This window comes from Patiria miniata, unplaced genomic scaffold (assembly GCF_015706575.1).
Source record: "Patiria miniata isolate m_02_andy unplaced genomic scaffold, ASM1570657v1 HiC_scaffold_8, whole genome shotgun sequence".
Lineage (NCBI taxonomy): Eukaryota > Metazoa > Echinodermata > Asteroidea > Valvatida > Asterinidae > Patiria > Patiria miniata.
The window spans coordinates 9176014-9199880 of NW_024037075.1; the positions used below are offsets into that span (position 1 = coordinate 9176014).

General features: G+C 40.8%; 1 protein-coding gene across 1 annotated transcript in view; it reads right to left on the reverse strand.

Moving 5' to 3' along the window:
• The window catches only part of LOC119719709 (sulfotransferase 1C2-like), a 40057-nt gene extending 16989 nt beyond the window's left edge, over positions 1-23068 (reverse strand). Inside the window, exons 1-6 of the mRNA XM_038189206.1 lie at positions 23056-23068; positions 22458-22634; positions 22069-22196; positions 21027-21276; positions 5316-5410; positions 4908-5115 (exon numbers count right to left, since the gene is read on the reverse strand). Coding sequence (XP_038045134.1) covers positions 4908-5115; positions 5316-5410; positions 21027-21276; positions 22069-22196; positions 22458-22634; positions 23056-23068 — 871 coding nt within the window. The remainder of the gene's footprint in view (positions 1-4907; positions 5116-5315; positions 5411-21026; positions 21277-22068; positions 22197-22457; positions 22635-23055) is intronic.
• Positions 23069-23867: the final 799 nt, after the last annotated feature.

Below are 23867 nucleotides of genomic sequence, written 5' to 3' on the forward strand. Positions count from 1 at the left end.
TAGTCCACTTGGGTTGTGTGAGCGAGAGTGCGTGTGAGGGTGATCCTTTGGTAGTCTGCTGCGGGCCTGGCGGTAAATCTCCGCCGAAACAGATCTGCGTACCCGACCGTAGAGGCTAGGCCGTTCGCCGCTACTCGCCGGGGCAGTCGTCCGAGGCAGTACCGCTACAATATTCTCTGATTAACCACAGATAACTTGACAAGGTTTCAAATTCATGACGTCATCAGACCGGAAGTTACATTAAGGAGAATTTGAAAAAGATCATAGTTTTAATTTAATTTTATCATTTGATCCCTGTCATATCTTCGAAGTCCAAATAATGATATCCATTACAGTGTTCACCTTTGGATCTCTAATACTGTGACTTCATCAAACCGGCAGTTAGGTGTTATCAATACGTCATCAAAGCGGAAGTTAGGTGTTATTAATACAAACAATTATATTTCCCATGTTTTCATACGTTATTTTAACTTTACAATGAAAAATTATCAGTAAAACTTTATCAGTATTCACTAACCATTTTTGACTGATGATGTCATCAAACCAGAAATAACTTTTTGTGCACATAGAATGTTTACTGAAATTAATCACACCGTTAAAGATACCTTTTTGAAACATTGATTGTACTTGAAGGGATTTAATTTCATGATCCTTTTTTCTATATAAACATATATTCCTAACTTAACTGGGCAGTGTATAATGAAAAGGCTGTCCGCCCGACCACTATGCATTTGTAACTCAACAAACGCGAAACTCTAGTATTCAATTTTCATTGCACTTCTGGTAACACCGGTAACACCGGAAGTGAAGGTCAAGCTGTGTTGTGCTCGAGAATATGAAATGTTGCTCACGGCATAGTCTACAACCTTACGATCAAATGAACATAATACTCTATTTTGTTCAAGAGATATAGGTCAAACTATTTTGTCAAATCGTGCCATCAAATCGCTCGTAATTTGATACCTGATGACGTCATGATGACGTTACAAAATTTACTAGAGGTTCGCGTTTGTTGTTACAAACGCAGAGTGGTCGGGTAGACAACCATTTCATTAGACATTGTCCAGTTAAGTTATGAATATGTTTATGTCAGAAAAAAAGGACCAAGAACTTCAACTTTTCCAGTACCAATTATTTTGTTCAAAAAGAATGCATCTTTTTAAGGTATGATAAATTTCAGTTAACAGTAGGGTACACGTACAAGTTAATTATTTCCGGTTTGATGGCGTCATCAGTCAAACAGGGAAGGGAGGACAATTGTTTATCATTAAGTAAAAATAACGCATGGAAATATGGAAATTAAGTGTATGTAATAATAACAGCTAACTTCAAGTTTGATGACGTCACAGTTTTTTGGAAGTAAAAGGTCAATATTAAGTGTAACAGATGTCATTTTGCGGGGGCAAAAAACAAAGGCATGAGACAGGGATCCAATGATGGATTTAAATTAAAAATAAAATGGTCATTGTTGAATTCTCCCTACAGTAACTTCTGGTCTGATGACGTCATGATTATGAAACCTTGCAAATTCATTTGTGGTTGCTCACGGGATATAGCCTAATAGGCGCAATATATCATAAAAATTTGATTGAGGGTTTTAACATTTTAAAAGATTAAACTACTTTCTATGTGCCGCTGGAGGGCCCTTTCGTGGATGACGTCAAGATAATGTGGTTTGTGATTGGTATTCCTCACTTAACACTTCCATAAAGTATTTGTCTGTAGTAAAATGCTTTTGTTTTAGAGTTATATTAAGTTTGTATTGCACTTCCGGTAACACCGGAAGTAAAGGTAAAGCAGTTTTGTACCCGGGAATAAGAAACGGTGCTCAAGGCACCGTCTACAACCTCACAAAAAAACGAACACGATACTCTATTTAGTTCAAGAGATATAGGTCAAAGTATTTTGTCAAATCATGCAATCAAATCGCTTGTAATTTGATACCTGATGACGTCATGATTACGTAACGACAGTTATAACATCTTCTTAACATGTTACAAGTTCACACTAGGTTTTATGATCATACGTAAACTATTTGGAAGAAATTGTGCTTTGTTTCGATTTCAGGCTAAAGTCTTCATTTTGAATTCACCTAACTTTGACCTTCTGGTAGACCCGGAAGTAAAGGTCAAGTGAGTTCACGTACACGACAAAAAATGTTTATCAATTTTTGATCTATCTGATTACAAGGTTGGAGCATAATTTATCATTTTGTTGAAGAGTTATAGATGAAAGAAGATCGTCATTTTTTTAACGAAAATCGCTTGTAATTTGACACCCGATGACGTCATAATGACGTCAGTGTAATATGCACCACTCGGAATGAGGGTCAATATATGTTAGAAGTTACAAGTTCATATCATATGCCGTTTAGGAGAAAACCCACAGAAACGTGCTATGCAGAAGGAAAAAAAGAAAGAAAGAAAGAAAGGAAGAAAGAAAGATTAATCGCAATAAATCCAAAGAGTGGTCAGGTTGTGCCCGACCACTCAATAACATCTTCGTAACATGGTACAAGTCCACACTAGGTTTTATGATCATACCGAAAACCGTTCAGAAGAAACTGTGCTTTGTTTTGATTTCAGGCTAATGTCTACAATTTGAATTCACCTTACTTTGACCTTCCGGTAGAACCGGAAGACAAGGTCAAGCGAGTTCACGTACGACATAAAATGTTAATCAATTAATGGTCTATCTGGATACAAGGTTGGAACATAATTGATAATTTTGTTCAAGAGTTATAGGTGACTGAAGATCGTCATTTTTTTAACGACAATCGCTTGTAATTTGACACCCGATGACGTCATAATGACATCAGAGTAAGGGTCGATATATATTGAAAGTTACAAGTTCATAAAAACCGTTTAGGAGAAAACCCGCGGAAACGTGCTGTACGGAAAAAAAAGAAAGATTAATCGTAACATTAATAGAGAGTGGTCGGGTTGTGCCCGACCACTCAATTAATCGTAACAATAATAGGTGGTGGTCGGGTTTTGCCCAACCACTCAACAAGAGCTGGATTAATCATAAGAATGAAAGTAGTATGATTCAAGAATGCCCATCCATGTCCGTCTTTTCATCTTTAATAACGGATTATACAGGAATGTCTATAAATTGTAACTTTACAAAAGGTCATGCCATTGTACCATCGGCTGTGTGGGCGCCTTCGTAAGAATTGTATGCATGTTTCGCCCTGAAAAGCACCACACATCCGTTATACTAGTGCGCATAATTTTTGGTTAGAACAGCACGCCCATCGACAGATGGTACCAGCCCCCCCCCCCCCATTTGATTTTACAGAGGCCAAGTGTACTGGAAAAAAATGTGTCTATATATACATTATATACCTTTCAGCATGGATGTGCAAGTGCCCTTTTCAAGACATTGTTATCCGCCCCCCCCCCCCAATATACATGTAAATGCCCTTGATATATGCTCCTGTTGCCTCTTTCAGGGGTTAAACGTTCAAGGCAGCACCTCAAGCTAAGCATCTTTCTGAGTTCTTTCCATATGCTATTGTGCCTGAATGTTTCCAATATGAAATAATAAGTCTTTATTCATCATTACTACAACAGGATAATCGGCATTATAGCCAGAAAAGGCCATTTTGGGGTTAATTTTGAATTTCAAGGGGTGGGGGTTATTTAAGAGATACAGTGTTAGTTTTGATGTCAAAAGTCTTGTATTGATGGCGTTAACCATTTCCCAGATAGGAGTCTTCAAATTTTGACATTGGACTTTACCACCCCCTGCTAAAGTGGAGATTTTAATAATTGAGATCAAGACGGAAATCTTATTTTTACTGTCAGATTCCGAGTTTTGAATATGAGGACCAAGTCAACTCTTTTAACGGAAATATTGATGGCGATTATTGTACGTTCTCGTTAATTCATGGAGGTGAGAAAACGTCTATGTTTCATATTATTCATCAGTTCGTAGGACGGTATCTTATCAGTGGTTGTCAGCCGGGTTTTGTGATCTTTTTGTTGAAATAGACATAACTTGGGAATGCAAATTACGTGCTGTTCACAGTTAAAAGTCAATAAGATGTAAAGTTTATCCCTTTGGTATTTTTTTAATGAAATGGAGAGAGCCAAATATTTTAAACAATATTTTTCGCAATTCGGTCACTTTATATTTGACTCACCCTGCATTGTAATAAGCCTGAGACATATGGTGTCACACTTTGTTTACATGTGCGCTTTCCTATGTAGTAGACGGTCCCCACGCGTCCCGACTTTGCTCCCATAGGAAAGCGCATATGTAAACAAAGCCATTACGTCATTACGTCTCAGGTCTATTGCAGTCAGTAGGCAGGAACATCGAATTTTGTTTCAAAGGATGGGTCGCTGGTGTCTAACAGTTGAAAGGTGTGGGGATGTTCTAGTTTGATTAAGATGAAGTGCTCCTTACAAGCAAGTGCAATGCAACATTCAAAGGCAATGTATTATTCGAATAATGACTTATATTATTCATGACGACTTCCTATTTATTTGTGGTGTCAACTTTGAAAGCATTTGAACTTAAAACGTAGAAGTTATGGCAAAAATACTTTTTTGACCAAAAATGGGCAAAATAACAAAGAAAAAAATATCGGCATGAGGTAAATAGGTAGTTTGGTCCAATGTGAACAATCATGTTCAGATTCAGCACTATCGAATTAGTGAAGATGACCTTATTGTAATAAGGTCATCTTCACTAATTCGATAGTGCTGGTCTAGAAGTTGAGTTTCGTCTTAACTTTCTGGTGTCAACTTGTAAGTTGACACCAGAAAGTTAAGACGAACCTCAACTTCTAGACTTGATACGGGTTTTGGACAATGGCCTAATACGGCAACAAGAACAATAGATTCCCCACTACCAAATGCAGTACACACTAGAAACTTTTTATTGGTTTTTTTACTTACCTTTTCGCATGAATGACATAATATTTTCCTTCGGTGGCTGATTCACTACGTCACTGTCACTACAAAACTCCAACACCATGTCTGGATTTACTTTGGGGTCCTTCTTCATGTTTTCAAAACTGCACTTTTCCACGATTTTCTGTAAGTCGTCCTGCGTCACGGTTCGTTCCAGAAAATCAGCAGTAACTTGTACAGCATTCTTCAGATCCTTGGCAGAAGATTAGTACATGTATATGCACATTAATTGGTATGTACATTTGTCACCTCAAGTTCTTACAATCCCCCCCCCCCAAATGTAGAAATTATGTAACAAAATAAACGATACATGGCTATACAATTCCAAACATTTACTTGGGGTCACAAACAATTGTCTTACACAAGATCATACATTTTCACTAATACTCTTGCCTTTTTCATGTCTTCAAATTTGATGAAAAGAACATTTGCATCATGTCGCTTTTCCCACCAGAAGAGGTTATGCTGGAACCAGTCACCTCCGGAAACTGAAAATAAATACAAGTTGCTGTGAATTTAACATGAAACTTCCCTGATAATGATTCATTACGTGATATTCTCTCCCAGTGTGGAAAAGCGAGGCCGCACTTAGTGTTGGTCTAAGTTCGGATTTCCACAATAATGGGCCCAAAAGTGTCACATTTGAGAAGACCGTTAAGCTTTGATGATAAAACTAGGTTCTTGGGCCCTCAATTTTTGCTGTAAACATTGCAAGCTTTGAACAAATATCCTCACCTGCAAAGGATATAACTGGTTTTGTATTTAAGAAAATATGGAGGATATTGTTTTTAAAAGTGTTAGGTAGGTAACGAAGGACGGACATATTAGATAAATTCACAAAGTAAGCATAACATTTAATGATCCCCTAATGCTGTCTGATTTAAGAAGATGTACCCTGGAGAAATGCTTTCAGTCAAAACCTAGAAAAGTCAGAGTCAACGTGAAGAAATATTTGATATTTTATAATCAGGATTTTATTCGTACAAACAGACTGGACATTTGTTACAAAATGTCTGTCCCTGTACGTACGTGACCTAATCATAAATCTAAAGCCAGTTTGAAAACTTATATTTTCGCTTGATAACAGTGTAAAATTGCATATAAAGGGTCACTGGAAGTGCCTATTAGAAACTGAATTTATCCTAAGCACCCTTTTCCTTGCAGTGTGTCTGTCCACGTTAAGCCCGGTTCATACTTCATGCGAAAGCGAATTTGACGTCATAAAACATTCGCTGCGAAATTCGCCCGAGTTGAAAGATGTTCAACTTTTACGAATTCGCAGCGCGAATACTTGCCACGACGTCACAAATTCGCGTTCGCTTTCGCGCAGAGTATGAACCGGGCTTTACATAGGTATCACACGGAAAAGACGCTAGTTATTTTCTCAAATAAAAAAAATATCATCTTTTGTCTCGTCTTGTCCTGGTCAATTTCAACTTAGCAAGGTAAAGGAAAAAACTGAAGAAAATATTACCTCATCTTTTACCCTTTATGCAACATCCATTAACTTTTCTAATTGGCCCCATGGGCGTCGCAAGTGGGGGGCAAGGGGGGCACTTGCCCCCCCCCCCTGGAAAAGCAAAAAAACAAAGAAGAAAAAGAAGAAGAAAAAAGAGAACAAAGAAAAGAAAAAGAGGCGCGAAGACAAAGTGGTGTAAATTTAATAAGTTGGGGGGGGGGGAATGTCCCTTCCCCCCTCTAAAACTGATAAATCGAGAATATGTTGAGAAATGCAAGCATTTTTGGCCCAAAAATGTTTCGCCCCCCTCTAGAAAAAAATCCTGGCGACGCCCATGATTGGCCCATTAGTGTGGAATTGCCCAAAATTTTGTATTCTTCTAATGCAGCCAGTCTCTGTAAAGCCGCCGCGGCAGTAGGGGTCTTTATCAAATCCAGCCTTGGGAACATCGGCAACGCTACCTAGGAAGTGCCGAGCCTATGCCTATATTTAATGTGCGATAATGCAAGGTAATGCACGCGCTTGAGGGTACACGCCATCTGACAAGGCCGGTGTGACAGGTAATTCTGTCCCCCCTGGTAAATGTGTCCCCCCGGACACATTTACCGGATCGTGGCCCGGTAAATGTGTCCGGGGGGACACTTTTACCTAGGTAAATTTGTCCCCCTCCAGGTAAAAATTTACCCCTGCCCGACGGTGAAAGTGTCCCCCTGGAAAATGTGTCCCCATACAGTATGTAATGAGAGCAGCAGCGTGTCGCGCGCGCCCGTACATGCTGCAAGATTTGAGGCAGTGATTATCACATGTGTACATATGCGTCTCCCTATTAACAAGGAAATTTCGTTACGCGCTATGATGGGAACACAGACCAATCCAAGTAGACGTTGTATCATACTATCAATGAGACGAGGGCCATCGCCGGGCCATGCATCGCCGCTGTGTTGAACTATCGCGGTAGAATCGCGATAGACTCTTAATCACCGTATTCCGAATCGAAACATTGTGTTCCCTTACATATCATCTAATAGACTAAATTAAATATTTTTATTCATGAAGGGCAGACTAAAAGTCCAAAATGTATACCTTGTAGAGTGAATTCATCAAAACAATAACCTTCCGGGTTTTAAAAGAGGGGGACAGAATTACCTGGGGGGGGACAGAATTAACGGGCCAGGGAGACACTTTTACCTAGGTAATTCTGTCCCCCCGGACACGTTTACCGGGGGACAGAATTACCTGCCCCACCGGTTCGTATACTCGTTGAAAAAGGGAACGAGAGCGCGAAATTATTACGTCGTTGTATATTAGGCGACTGGTTCAAATGTATAGCGCCCTCAATTGATCACTTGTGAAGCACATGGCAAGAGCAACCATTTTGAATAATACCACTTATCTGTCGGCTCCATAAACAGCGTTTTCTATCTTCCCACTTTTACAACATCATGGCCAGTTTTCCCGCTGCGAATTTACAAAAGTTGAACAGATCAACTCTGGCGATTAGCATTTCCATTCGCGTGAAATATGATCCGGCTTTGATGGGGGCACTCTTCGGACAATGTTTAAAATGTCAAAGTTTTTTTTAAAGAATCAATCCTTTCTGTTAGTGCCGAATTCACCGCATGAAACAATTATAGCGCCCTCTGTTGACAGAAAAAGTTTGTAGATATCATTATGGGATAGCTATCGATAGGAGCGTGGAGGACATAGGTTTTTTCAACCTTTGTAACAGTTTTGTATCACCTTTTTAGACACTTTTGACAAGCTTATTCTCGACTTATGGATATTTTTGTGTGTTTTGGAGCTATTGGAGGATAACAGGAGCTTCACATAAACTGTAAGAACACAGTAGGCAAGGCATTATTGAAGGAAATAGAACTGATCCGAGGGCCTTGAATTGAACATTGTGTGACTGTGAGCTTGTGTTTTTTTCTGAATGTCAGACAAGTCGACCGTTGAGACAACTCGACTCGACTCGGGACAAGTCGACCGTTGAGACAACTCGACCGTTGAGACAAGTCAACCGTTGAGACAAGTCAACCGTTGAGACAACTCGACTCGGGACAACTCGACCGTTGAGACAGCTCGACTTAATGGAAATGTATACACGTGGAGCGGAAAAAGCTGCAAAAATCTGTGGCAGGACCGGTCCCGGGCGCGGCGCGGGAATACTCGATGCACAGAGGGCGATCCGATCCGGTTGCCGTCGCGTTGGGCCGGCGCGCCCTGCCCGCGAGGATCGGGCCCGGCCCGGCACGCGGGCATGTCAACCGGCGCGGCAAGTGGGCGCACAGGCCCGGCAAAAACAATCACGCTGTGCTATATCGGCTCTGTAGCAACAAAAAAACCTCATGTGTCATCACTCCCAAACGGCGATCGGCCGCCGTCACAAATCCCCGGTACCATCCCCAAAACTAGGCCCCAAAACATGCGAGGCGACTTGTCTCAACGGTCGACTTGTCTTTCCATTTATCGCACATACGGTCGAGTTGTCTCAACGGTCGAGTTGTCTCAACGGTCGAGTTGTCGTAACGGTCGAGTTGTCTCAACGGTCGACTTGTCCCGAGTCGAGTTGTCTCAAGGTTTTTTTCTTATGAGCCGGATTGAAGCGTTGGAAACTTTACTAGGCCCATTCCTGTCCGCCAAATGAACGTGAAAATCTTTTGGAGCCTTAAAATGAACTTTAGAAAGGCCCATAAATAGGCACGTATATTAGTTGGAAAAAAGTCCAGTTTTACGGGAGGAATACTGTCATGACTGTTCCATAGACTCAGTTACGAGTACACACGGAGCTTAGAATAGAGCTGAGTATAGAGTATAGGCCTACCCTGCATGAATTGCCAGAATGGATGAACTAGATAAGGATCAAGTCATGTTGTCCACAGTTGACCCATGGTTACCAACACCCGAAGCCAGTCCGGGTGGTGCTGCGGGTGGTGGAGAAGAACCAAATGAAGAGAGTGCCGGTGCCTTAACATCCTTTCTTCAGCAACAGGGGGAATCAATGAAACAGCAAAACCAACTGATGAAGTTGTTGGTTGAGTGTCACATGAGATCATCCCTCCCCCAAAGACAGATACAGCCATTCAGTGGAAACCCGCTTGATTACCATGCATTTGTGAGGGCCTTCGAGCACACCATTGAATCCAAGACTAACAATGACAAGGACAAACTGTACTTTTTGGAGCAGTACACCAGGGGCGAAGCTAATGCCATTGTGAAAAGCTGCATGTGTATGGTGAAGACTCGGCAGACGCTCTCGCCAAAGCCAAACTTCTGCTGAAGAAGAAATTCGGTGACAAGCATCGCATCATTGACAACATGGTGGCAAAGGCAGTTGGGTGGCCGGACATCAAGCCAGAGGATAAAGATGAGCTCCATCGCTATTCAGTGTTCATCACAGAGCTGTACAACTTAGCCAAGGATCTCAGCATGGAGCAGGAGATCAATCATTCGCAGAACATTCGGATGATCACAGCAAAGTTGCCATACAAGCTGAGAGATAGGTGGAGGAATAAGGCTGATGATATCCAAGAAGAGAAGAACAGAAATGTTGTGTTTGATGACGTCGTCACCTTCATCAACAAACAGACACGCATTGCATGCAACCCAATCTATGGAGACATAACCAAGACAATCGACTGGGGAAAAGGAAACAGTAACAAGCCAAGCCCAAGAGCAACAAAGTCTCCCGCCAAGACCAGTTTCAGCACAACTGTCAGTGGTGAATCAGAACAAACTGGAAGCAGTGGAGCCTGCATTTATTGCAGTGATGCTAGCCATTGCATAGAGAACTGTGCAGCGCTGGCCAGCAAGCCATATGAAGAGAGAATTGAGTTCTGGCGTGCCAAGGGGCTATGCTTTGGGTGCATGCGTGCATCATCACATCTTGCAAGAGACTGTAAGAAAAGACAGAAGTGCAGTATTTGTCGACGGTGGCATCCTACAGTGCTACACAGAGAATGGAAAAGCCCCCAGCAGCCTGATGCTACACCAGTCAGTGCCGTCAATGGAAAGCAAACACGGCTTAATGAAGAAACAGACGTAAAGGACAATGTTAAATGCAGTTTAACAAACTCCGTCAATGTGTGTCCTACTGAATTGCTGCCAGGGGTGGTTCCAGTCATCCTGAGGTCAAGAAAGACAGGAATGCAGACCAAAACCTATGCATTCTTGGACTCCAGCAGTAATGCAGTCTTCTGTGCTGATGCAGTGGTGATCCGGCTTGGTGAGAAAGGAAAGACAGTCAACATACAAGTACAAACTTTGACGGACGAGAAGGTGGTGAAGGGTCGTGTTTTGTCGGATCTTGAGATAATGGACCTAAAGAGCCAAACAGTCATCAGTCTTCCAGAAGTCTACACCCAGACACAAATCCCGGTAGTCAGAGAAGACATCCTCACCAAAGATGACTTGAAGGAATGGCAGTACTTGGACAGAGTTGAGCTGCCAAATGTTGATACAGAGGTGGGGCGCTTGATTGGAAACAATGTCCCCAAGGCGATGGAACCACTTGAAGTCATAAACAGCAAGGACGGTGGCCCCTTTGCTTGCCAATCAGTCCTTGGTTGGCAGGTTTATGGGTCAAAGAGAAATCAAGGTCAACAGAGAATCATCTCCCATAAAGTAACAGTGAAAGCCAAATCAGACATTGATGATCAGCTGGAGAAGCTTTTCAATCATGACTTCAATGAGAGGATCATAGAAGACAAGCCAGAGAAGTCCAGACAGGATTTACTCTTCACCCAGATGGTGGAGAACTCCATCAGAATGGTTGGCGACCATTAGGAGATTGCACTCCCACTGAAACAGACAGAAGTTAGAATGCCGAACAACAGACCACAAGCAGAACAGAGAACGGCCCATCTGCCCATTTTAATACATTGCTTGATTTGGCGCCATGGGACCTTTTTATGAACAGCATGCCTGACATAAATTCTGCATGGGATGGGTTCCTAGATCTCTTTGAAGCTGCAGTACGAGATGCAATTCCATGTAAAAGACAGCGTTCAAGGAGATCTAGTCCCTGGATTGATGACCACATTAAAAGTATGGTTATTAAAAAACGTAGGGCCTTTAAGCTTGCCAAGCGAACTGGGTCGGATGAGCACTGGCATGCCTATAAGAAAATTCGGAATGAGGTTAAAAGTGCTGTTAATATTTCCTATACCAGACATGTTGACCAGCTTTTTCGTTCTGAGAATGATAACAAAAAAAGATTCTTCTCCTTTGTTCGTAGCCAGAGGAAAACACCGTGTCCCTCTGTCATGAATAATCATGGTGAGATTGTGCATAAGCCTGAAGTGATTTCCACAATGTTTGGGGATTACTTTAACTCCGTTTTTGTTCCAGGACATTCAGAGCTTCCTGGTACTCCTCCCACGTGTCAATTCCCACTCCCACCTGTCAGTGCCACAATCAGAAGTGGCGATATTCAACGAATTATCGATGATTTGTCCAATGATAAATCCCGGGGACCTGACAATATCACACCCCGGCTGTTAAAATCATGCTCGGCGATAATCTCACCTATTCTTCGTGACCTGTTTTGTATATCCTTGTCACAAGGCAAGCTTCCTACTCTTTGGAAAAGGGCAAATATCACCCCAATTTTTAAGTCTGGTGACACAGGCTTGATCTGTAACTACCGTCCCATCGCATTGACTTCGGTGGTTTGTAAAATCATGGAATCCACTATTGCCAATGCCATAACTTCCCATGTCACAAATCATTTGCTTTTGTCATCCAAGCAGCATGGGTTTGTAAAAGGGCGATCCTGTGTGACTCAGCTTCTGAATGTTACCAACAATTGGCTAACCATTCTTGATAAACCTAGTCCACCCAAAATGGATGCCGTTTTTCTCGATTTTGCAAAGGCCTTTGATGTAATGCCTCATGACATTCTACTTCAAAAGCTAGCTTGTCAATACAATATTACTGGCAATGTTTGGAAGTGGATTAAGTCTTTCATCTCAGGTCGTTATCAGCGGGTTCTGTACAAAGGTAGCTTTTCACCCTGGCTTCCAGTATCATCAGGAGTACCCCAGGGTAGTGTCTTAGGGCCGCTTTTGTTCAACTTGTTTATTAATGACCTTCCCTCATGTACTTCTTCTGCCTGTCTGTTGTTTGCAGATGATACATTATTATTCAGACCTATATCTTGCCAACAGGAGGAACATATTTTACAGGAGGATCTTAATCAAATCCACAGGTGGTGTGTAGACAACAGGATGAATCTAAATATTAAGAAAACGAAAGTTATGCGTATAACTTGTTCTAGAAATCCCGGTGTTCCTACGTATATTATTAATAATTCTCCTCTTGATGTTGTCGCAAATTACAAATATATGGGTGTTTTTTTAAACAGTAAATTAACTTGGAATGATCACGTGAACTATGTTGTTTCTAAGGCCAACAAAATGCTGGGCTTCATATTTAGTGTTGCCAAGGACATATCTCAGGAGGCCAAATTAGCACTCTACAAGGCCTTGGTTTTACCCATTTTAGAATATGGTCAGCCATGGTGGCACATTCATAATAATAATCTCAGTGATAAGATTGAAAGTGTTCAGCGTCGCGCTACAAGAATGATCCTACAACAGAGAAGAATGGAAATGAACTACACTGACCGACTGAATCTTTTAAATTGGTCCTCTCTTGTGGCACGACGCAAGTTCCTTTTAATCTCATATGTCATGAAAGCACTGTATGGCCTCATTACTTGTAACATTGTTAGACAAGGCATTGTGGTCAACGGTCGACACACAGAAACAGTGCGCTTTTGTCATCTTAGAACTCGCACACAAAGACTTCACGGCTCTGCAGTGAATGTGTTTGCTCGTGAATGGGACGAGCTACCGGAATCTCTGAGGTCTGGCGTCGTTGAAATGTCGTTAAATAGCTGGATCAATTCCCTAAGATGCCACCTCTGCCGACCACAGTAACTGTACTGGGTCCTTTTAGTTCTTTGTGTATTTTTAACTTGGGGGGGGGGGAGGGTTGACATTTTTCTCATCTCTTGCTTAAAAGTGAAAAGGGTTTCGGATGGTGCAGTGTGGAGGGAGATCTCTTCTTGAAAAACCGGTTCTTTTCAGAACCATACTTCTTCCAGGAAGAGATTTCTTTCCACATGGCATTGCCCGTGATTCTGTCCACTTTAATGCCAGCTGCCATGCATAGCTTCAAGGCGTATATCGTTTGTTTTATAGGTTTTTTTGTATCATTTCGGTTTGCAGTAACACCATGTGGTGATAACTGCTGCTCTGCAGATGTTTAGTTCTGAAAAGAACTTGTCGTGCTTGTTTTTGAGGTTTTTTTGCTAATTCTCAACTGATTTTTTTTCTCCAGGGTAATATTACGTCTTTTTACTTGCAACGAAACTCTTTTTACTGGGGGGGGGGGTGGCATTTTTCTCATGTTTTGTTGAATTATTTTCCTTATTTTTTCTAATATTTGTTTTTTTTATTGCATGTATTGAAACTTTTTAACTTTTTTAATGTTTAATGTGGACATCCACAATAATTGGGTCTTTGAACTATAATGGGGGGGGGGGGGGACTTTTTTTTACCCGTTCTTTTTGTGGGGCTATTTATTTATTTTTTTTTGCTTTTTATCTTGTTTTTTTCTCAACGTGGTATTTTGATGTTAATTTTAGGGGACGATAACTTTTTAGCATTTATACCTCTGCCATTTTTAATATATGCTTTTTTTTGTTAACACATTTTTATAGATTGTTATAGATTTATATATATTCTTTGTGTAGCCAGAGGTATTGGAATTGAAGGCCTTCGGGCCACAGTTTTTAGGTAAACTTTTTTAATTCCGGGCATATGCCCCTGGCTTTCGTCATGTTCGTTTTTGTTTTCTTGGTTTTTGGTTTTCTCTATATGTGAATGTTTGTTGTTTGTGTTTTTAATGCCGAATAAATAATAATAATAATAATAATAAAGAAAGTTCCAGAGACAACCAGAATTCCAGAAGGAATATACAGGCTACATGGAGTCCATGCTTAGCAAGGGTTACATGGAGAAAGTTCCCGATGGAGAGGCAAGAAGGGATGACGGCAGATTATGGTATCTTCCTCATCATGGTGTCATGCATCTACAGAAAAACAAGATAAGGGTGGTGTACGACTGCACAGCCGACTACAGAGGTGTCTCCCTCAATAAACAGTTGATACAGGGGCCGGATCTGACAAACAGCCTAATTGGTGTCTTGACTAGGTTCAGGCAGGACCAGGTTGCCCTCATGTCTGACATTGAAGGCATGTTTTCCCAAGTCTTGGTGCCCAGGGATGACAGAGATCTGCTGAGGTTGTTATGGTGGGACAATGGTGACATCAAAAAACCCTTGAAAGAGTACCGCATGAAATTACATGTCTTTGGTGCGGTCTCTTCTCCTTCATGTGCAAACTACGCTTTGAAAAAGACAGCAGATGGTCATGCAGGAAGTGAGGAAATTTTGCACATCATCCATCTCAATTTCTATGTTGACGATTGTTTGTGCTCAACCCTGACAGTGTCTAAGGCAGTCCAGCTTGTCAAAGGTTTGACTGAAACATGCAGCAAGGGAGGATTCCACCTCACAAAGTGGGTGAGCAACAAGAAGGAAGTCCTAGAGAACATTCCTGAAGATGAAAGAGGCAGAAACTGTAAAGACTTGAACATCGACGGAGAGAAGTTGCCTGTTCAGAGAGCATGCACTTGGCATGATGTGGTCCATTGAAGATGATGAGTTCGGGTACAAAATTGAGATGAGAGAGAGACCACTGACAAGAAGAGGTATTTTATCTACCGTGAGCTCTGTCTTCGACCCATTGGGATGTGTCTCACCAGTTGTGCTTCCAGCCAAGCAATTACTGCAAGCCGCGTGTCGGATGAAGTTGGGATGGGATGAAGAAATTCCACCAGATCTGAGTAAGAAATGGCAGAATTGGCAGTTGGAACTCCCAAGACTGGCGGAGTTCAAGATGGCAAGATGCCTGAAGCCAGATGGATTTGAGGAACCAAAGTCAGTCACCTTGCACCACTTTGCTGATGCCAGCGAGCTGGGTTATGGCACCATATCTTTTCTGAGATTGGTGAATGATGAAGGCGGAGCCAAGTGTTCATTCCTGATGAGTAAATAGAGGGTCGCCCCACTCAAGCAGGTGACAATTCCAAGAATGGAGTTAACAGCAGCGACAGTAGCAGTGAGAGTTGACCATATGATCAGGAAGGAGCTGGAGATCGAAGTAGATGACACCTACTTCTGGACCGATAGCATGTCTGTGCTACGTACCGTAGAACAACCAACAGTAGAACAACCAGATTTAAGACATTCGTTGCCAACAGGTTGGCAATTATTCTTGACGGCTCAAGTCCAATGCAGTGGCATCACATTGAATCAGCACTCAATCCTGCTGATGTCTGTTCAAGGGGAAGGAGAGTTGAGCAATTCCTACGGATGGATGACTGGAAGAATGTCCCAGGGTTCTTACTTCAGCCAGAAGATGAGTGGCCCACAACACCAGAGCTTGGTGCAGTTGAAGTGGCAGAAGACTCGGAGGTTAAGAAGAATGTTCTTGCGTGTACCATCAAGCCAAGTGAGATGGAGAGACAGGGCCTGGATCGAGTAATCGAGCACTACTCAGACTGGGTGCGACTGAAGAAGGCAGTCTGCTGGTTGCTAAGATTCAGAAGATGGTTGAAAGGCCAGCCCGAGTCCCAGAAAGCTGAACAAACTCTGCAGGGTGGACTAACTCTGAAAGAACTACAAGCAGCAGAGAAGAAAATCTTGCAGCATGTACAAAGCCAAGCATATGCAGATGAGATCAGAGCACTTGCCCAGAGTACAGAAGATGATGGAGGGAGCAGACAAAAGATCAAAGGAGTGAAGAAAACCAGTTACATCTACAGAGTTGACCCAGTCATAAATGGTGAGCTGTTAAGAGTTGGAGGAAGATTGAGCAGGGCCTCACTGCCAGTTGATGCTAAACACCCCATCATCCTTCCCAAAGCCAGCCACGTGTCAACCTTGATCATAAGACGCATTCATGAGACATCCGGACATAGTGGAAGGAACCATGTGCTTGCAAGTCTTCAACAGAAATATTGGATTTCTGGTGCTAACTCCACAATCAGAAAAGTAGTTGGCAAATGTGTGATGTGCAGACGGTACAGCCAAAGTCATGGAGCAGAAGATGGCTGACCTCCCAGCAGACAGGATCAAACCTGATGAGCCCCCCTTCACCAGAGTAGGAATGGACTACTTTGGGCCACTAGAGGTGAAAAGAGGTCGCAGTGTGCTAAAACGGTATGGTGTGATTTTCACCTGTCTATCTTCACGAGCTGTGCACCTTGAGAAGGCTGACTCCCTAGACACGGACTCATGCATTGATGCTATGCGGCGATTCATTGCTTGCCGGGGAAATGTGACAGAGATGAGATCGGATAATGGCACCAATCTTGTGGGTGCTGAAAGAGAACTTAGAACAGAAATCAACAAGTGGAACCAGGCTCAACTGAACAAAGCATTGCTGCAGAGGAACATTCAGTGGACCTTCAATCCACCTGGAAGGTCCCATCACGGTGGTGTATGGGAAAGGCAGATAAGAACTGTGAGAAAACTGCTTTTCTCCCTGATGAAGCAGCAGACATTGACTGATGAGAGCTTGCACACTCTACTGTGCGAGGTGGAGAGTATCATCAACAGCAGGCCCTTTACCAGGGTATCTGATGACGTGAACGACCTAGAAGCATTGACCCCAAATCATTTGCTTCTGCTGAAGTCTACCCCCCATTCCCCCCAACTACCCCCAGTAGTCACCCAGGAGACCGACGTCTACGCTCGACGCAGATGGCGACAAGTCCAGTACCTATCCGATGAGTTTTGGCGCAGATGGGTACAGGAGTACTTTACTTTACCTCAGTTACAGGAGAGACAGAAGTGGGTGCGTCCCCAGCCTAACGTCGGTGTTGGAGATCTAGTGTTGGTGGTGGATACATCTGTGCCAAGGAATCTCTGGCCGCTTGGGAGAGTGGTACGCACTATGCCAGACAAGGATGGATTCGTTTGAAGCGTGGAGGTGAAGACCAGAACGAATGTCTACAGGAGGCCGATCACCAAGTTGTGCTTGCTTTTGGAAGCAGACCCTTAAGCGCAGTTTGACAAGACAAGACATGAAGATCTGTGCAACCCGTGAATCGCGGCTCCAGTCTACAGTAGAGTTTCACAGCAAAGAAGTGAAACTCTTCTCTTTGTAAATATGTTTGTAAGAGGTGCGAGCCTAGCGCCGCCTCAGTTTGTTTGATGATGTTACACCTTACAAGGAGCAGTTGAGGCAGGATATATTCGCAGAGTTCAAGCCAAAGTTGCAGTGGATGAATGGGAATTTGATTTGCATATGTTGTGATTTCAAATGAGGTGCGAGCCAAGCGCCACCTCTACCTTTGTGCCTTTGTTTGAAACGTGCAAAATTGCAAATGGAACCCTCAAGCCAGCTAGTTGCATTCATGTTCGCGATTCAGGAACAAGGACGAGACATTGACTTGACTGTCGCGAAAATCTGTTTCAAGGATCAAGTTTGCAGTGACATTGAACTTTGCAATTGACAGTTGAAATACTTGGAGTGGAACTTCAAAAATACTCTTGATTCAGTGACACTTGCAGCTTATTTGTAATATAAAGATGAATCATTGTGTTAAGTACTTTTTGTGCTCAGCTTTTACACGTAAAAAATATTTGTGCATGTATGATCACAAGTCATTAATTGAGAACAGAGCTCTTGTATTGATTGATTTGGGATATGTAAGTTAAAATCTGATTGTCAATGAGTGTTCATATTTTGATTCAGTATATTGGTTAGAAAATTGGACCCCCAAAACAGTTGGCAGTATGTGTGAAGTTAAAGCTAAAGATTGTTCAGGTGACCAGTCTAATAATTCAGAAGCTCAGTTTTGCCAAATGTCGAGTGTATTTATTTCTTGCAACATTGCCATTAAATGTACAAGTTGAGTATGAGATGTGGATTGTTAAAGTATTTGAATCGACACGTACTTCTAACAGGATTAATTGTACAGTGGAAATTGTTTGCTAGTATATTTCATGACACATGTACTATGTAAATTATGTAAATAAGCTGATTGTTCATGTGATTTCAGTTTGAATAATTGTAAACCAAAGATTCGGTATTAATTGTGCTCACTACATAGAATACCCATGGATTTGTCCAGTATATGTAATTCCCGATCATGAGCAATTTTCCTTTAGGTCTTTAGACATGATTATCATTGAAGGCATTGTGTATTTTAGGAAAATAACAATGTAAATAGGATGAATTTACAAGATTCGTTATCACTGTTATTTAAAAATGCAAGAGGCAGATTTCAGTATGTCTTTTTGTTTTGGACTCATTGTAGTACTCTAGATGGTTGGATAATTGACTAGAATATTTGCTAGTGTGATATTCTTATAAGTTATACAGTGTCTAGTACAAATGGAGGTTATGCAAATGCATATAAGTTTAGGCTAGTTCCTTTCTTTAGAATTGTGGAAGTGTATGTTTAAGACTCATAGTTGTAGCATATATTGCAAGTTGCAAGTAGGTTGTGTATCGAAATTTGGTTTATTGGATCAAGTGTATTCAATTTCAGTTCCCTGTAGTTTGATAGAAGTGCAGAGAAATTTAGGACTCCTTTTGTAATAACCAGTTGTCACTATTTTGTATTCGCTCAGAATGTGTTCAGTGGTTACCAGTACAGTGTGTAATGTAACTACGTTTTGTATTGAGTTTGGATTTGTAAAAATGTCAGACAAATTCGACTTGGACTTATGTCAGAAGAGTAAGTTGGACAATGTATCATGCAGATTTGCCATTGGTCTAGGTGAAAGGTTATCACCAGGATATTGTACACATGTAAGTAAGTTCTGAATCTTAAACGGAATATACAACATTTGCAAACATCGGAAAACAAAACTACCCTTTTTTTTTACGAAAAACCTTACTAGGATGTTGGTAAATGACAGTTTAAAGCATCCTGTAAAATTATGGCACCAGGTGTGAAGTCATTTTCAAGAAACTTGGTATTTTGTATAAATTTCCAACGGTGGTCGGCCGACCACCGTAGGAAAAACCTGACTATTTCTCAACTACTGCTCTAATTTACCATTTTTGTTCAATCCAAATTTTGTTTGCTATTGGTTACATGTTCATGAACGGGTGCAGGCCAGCTAGAGTGGTTCCATTACCTTACAATTTTCTGGCATCTATAAATTGATCCATTTCATCTTTAGTGGAGTCAGGGAACCAGACTCCTCGAACATTTTTGTTTTTCTTAGTTTTTCCAGCATTTTCGAACACAAAACTTCAAACATGTCAGTGTAACAATATTTGATCTATTATACTAACCCCTCAAATAGTTCATTTCTGATAATTACAACAATTGCCAATGATGTACATTCCCTTTAAGAGGAAATGTTGTTTAAGAGTTTGTGCAGACTTGTTTGAGAAACCTGTATTGTTCAAAGCCCAGAAGTTACGCATGTTAGCCATGTTGTTTATTGTTGTTAGCAAAACAAATGTTCCAGTATTGTTGTTCAATAGTTTGGTTTTGTTTGAAAGAGAGGTAATTGTACCACAGGAGCTTGTACAATTAAGGGGCCGGTATGTTAGTGCCGAATTCACCGCATGAAACAGTTATAGCGCCCTCTGTTGACAGAAAAAGTTTGTAGATATCATTATGGGATAGCGATCGATAGGAGCGTGGAGGACATAAGTTTTTTCAACCTTTGTAACAGTTTTGTATCACCTTTTAGACACTTTTGACAAGCTTATTCTCGACTTATGGATATTATTGTGTGTTTTGGAGCTATTGGAGGATAACAGGAGCTTCACATAAACTGTAAGAACACAGTAGGCAAGGCATTATTGAAGGAAATAGAACTGATCCGAGGGCCTTGAATTGAACATTGTGTGAGCTTGTGTTTTTTCTTATGAGCCGGATTGAAGCGTTGGAAACTTTACTAGGCCCGTTCCTGTCCGCCAAATGAACGTGAAAATCTTTGGGAGCCTTAAAGTGAACTTTAGAAAGGCCCATAAATAGGCACGTATACTTTCAAACATAAGGTTTTTCGACGTTGGTTGTTTAGCAAGGATTTACTCTTTCGTTCCTTTACAACTCCCGTTCTTTTGGGCGAAAAACAACGCTACCATAATCCATATCTTACAGGCATCGCGTAGTTGTGAAAAAAAATTTGTTAGTGACGTGACGTGACGTGCTGGCTTTGTTTACATATGCACTTTCCTATGTAGTAGACCGAGTTCCACTTAAAGGAAATATACAACATTTGCAAACATCGAAAAACAAAACTACCAATTTTTTTTTACGAAATACCTTACTAGGATGTTGGTAAATAACAGTCTAAAGCATCCTGTTAAATTATAACACCTGGTGTGAAGTCGTTTTCAAGAAAAGTGGTATTTTTGTATAAATGTCCAACGGTGGTCGGTATATACATATGCACCGGTATATATTTTCTCATGTTATTAAGGAAGTAATGTCCCAAACCTCATAGCACACACCCCATTCGCTAACGTCGTTAGGGAAAATAAAATTCGCCATCTGAACCGGTTTTCCTATACAAGATACCGTAAAGTTTTCACGACTTACCATCCTTATTTATAAATCTTTCAAAGAACTTCTCCCAGCCGGGGTATGTCTGTAAGCTGGTATCGAATTGATGCATGTGGTAGTACGATACAGCCACGTCTTTTGGGTTTCGAGCTACGTACACAACTTTTGGCCTCTTGTCGAAAATCTGCTTGGGTAGGAGGAGTGGTGAGAGATGCGTCTTAATCTTTCTCGGTGTGTCTTGTTGCATCTTGTCCAACAGTGTGTGCGTTGGTGGGATCAAACCGACCTAAAAGATGGATATACAACGGATATAATAAGTGCCAAGTCATGTTTGTTGTTTCTCCATGAAAAGACACGTTTACATTGTCCTTATCCACCTTACAAATGTATTAAGTTTACATTTAGCCTATAGGCCTACGATAGTTAAATGCTGCAATGAACGGTGTGCAAGTGCAAGACCGCTTCATCGTCTCGCGTGCCTCAAGGGGAGCTAGTTACTCGGACTAGGGAAACCCTATGTTATATATTTTGAACAGAGCAGCGAGCACACAAATGCATAGTGATTGGCAATGAAGACTGCTCCATATTTTGAAGGAATATTCAGCTCAAATGGGTGCACCTAGCAATTCCTTGATTTCCAAGACATAAACGAAACATATTGATTTTAAAGGTAGCGTCCATCATTTGTAATTTGTGCATTATGTTCGTTTGAAGCAACAAAAGTGCTCAAAATCTAAAGAAGAGTGCTGAACCACTAATAACCGGATGAAGTTTCAGCTCAGTGAATGCTGTATAATGCTGTATATTCCGAGAAAACAATATTCTACGATCTAGATTTCAAATCAAAAGTTGCTGAGTCATTTTTTGAATTGGGCCTGAATTCCGTGTCAAATGTAAACATTGCAGGATGAACTTTCCAATGAGACATTGAACGATAAAATTGGTCCACGCTTTATTGGGAACAACTAAAAATGTTAAGACATAATTATTATCACATATATGAAATGATATAGGAAGAAACGACATGGGTCATGGGTGATTTAATATCGATACTAAACACCCATAATTTCTAACTAACCTGGGAGTAATGACTTATCCAGGTGTTCTCCAGAAAAGGAAATCGAAAAAAGACGTGTAAGTCCTTATGGTGCTCGGCCTTAAGACCGTCCATAATCAAACTGATTATTTGTTGCATCCACGTTGTACCTTTTAAGAGTGATACAAAATATTTGATATCTCAGTATTTCGAATTCATTTCATAATAAATGACAAAACAAAATTTCAGGATTAATGAAAAACAACCAACCAACGAAGTACGAACACAACAGCCCAACAACCCAACAAACAAATAACCCAATAACCCAACAAATAACCCAACACCCCAACCAACAAACAAACAATTAAACAAACCAACAAACCAACAAACAAACACATTTTCCATACACCATGTTAGCTGGTAACCCTTACCAGCTTTAGGGTAGGTAACAAGGTAGATGTCATCCTTTCGAACTTCAAATGATTCCAGTTCTACAAAGACTTCTTTAGGCACCCCTCTGGACACGCATATTCCCTTATGGTAGTACTCAAGACTCTCGCCTACTTCAGGCTCTACACGCGGTAAGGACAGCACCTTCTTCTGAAACTCTTTAGGAAATTAACAGGGTAAAACTTGCCAGTATTAGTATTCAATTCAATGATTTCAAACAAATTATTGACATATAATCTGCATATAATAGTTTTGTACATAATTTACAGGGGTAAACAATTATGAAAAAGGGCATTATAGTCGATTTTGAAGAGTAACATCGGTTTAGGCCTTTTAATTTTGCAACCTCATTCCATTTTTTTCCCTCGGAGGAAACTTATTTATTTAGAAGAAACGTTTCTCTTGCGTTTTACAATAAGTAAAAACAAATAAGAAACTAATCATTACATAAAAGAGAGAATGAGTCCCATTTCGCATTAAATTTAGCAAAATTACCATTTGTAGAAAATGTGATTTTTTTTCTAATACATAGTATCGTTTTAGCTCATTCTTAAATATTAAAAAAAGACGGTCTACTACCATTCATCTTCATTTTGTAAATGTGGTAACGGCATAGGAGAAAACTTAAGTTAAGGGCGCTCCAATTTTTGTTAAGTATGCCGAATAAAATCATCTCGTAGGCCTTTAATATTGAAGGCCTTCTTAATCCATTCACTGATGTGGGTCCAGAACGATACAAAAAAAAATCACAAGTACAAAATAAGTGAATCAGAGTTTCATTTTCTACATGACAGAAGGAACATAATTCATTCTCCCCTTTGCTCATCTTTGCTATAAGAATTGACGCATAAGATTCTATGAACTAATCTGTAATGAAACCACCGTAATTTTGTATCAAAAGTTATCGCAAACAGCATACTGCAGAAACCGACTATTTAGTTGCAGGGAAATTGATACTCAATATTGCTTCCCATTTATCAATAAACTTACTTGCAACCTTTTTCACTGAAGTAAAAATATGATTGATTGGCCCTACGGGTAGAACCTTTTTTTATCTACCAAAGAGTATCTCAAAATTAGAAGAAAAGCAAATATTTGAATAAATTACGAAAATATTTATTACGGCCTTGACGACACCACCATACTATAGAAAGTTAGTCATAATACTAAATTGTAACATAAAGCCCTCTAAGCTAAAAAAGAAGAAGAAAAAAGCCCCTTTATTGTCAAGTAGGTCAGACACAGCCCCCTTGTTGGCCCAGTAGTTGTAAAAAATGCAATTGTTACAAATCGTAATTCTGTGGTTCTTCCACAAAACCTTGCTAAGAGGATCATTCTGATTACTGCCCTCTTAAGTGAATGGACAATGCCAGGGTGACCGCCTTCCACAA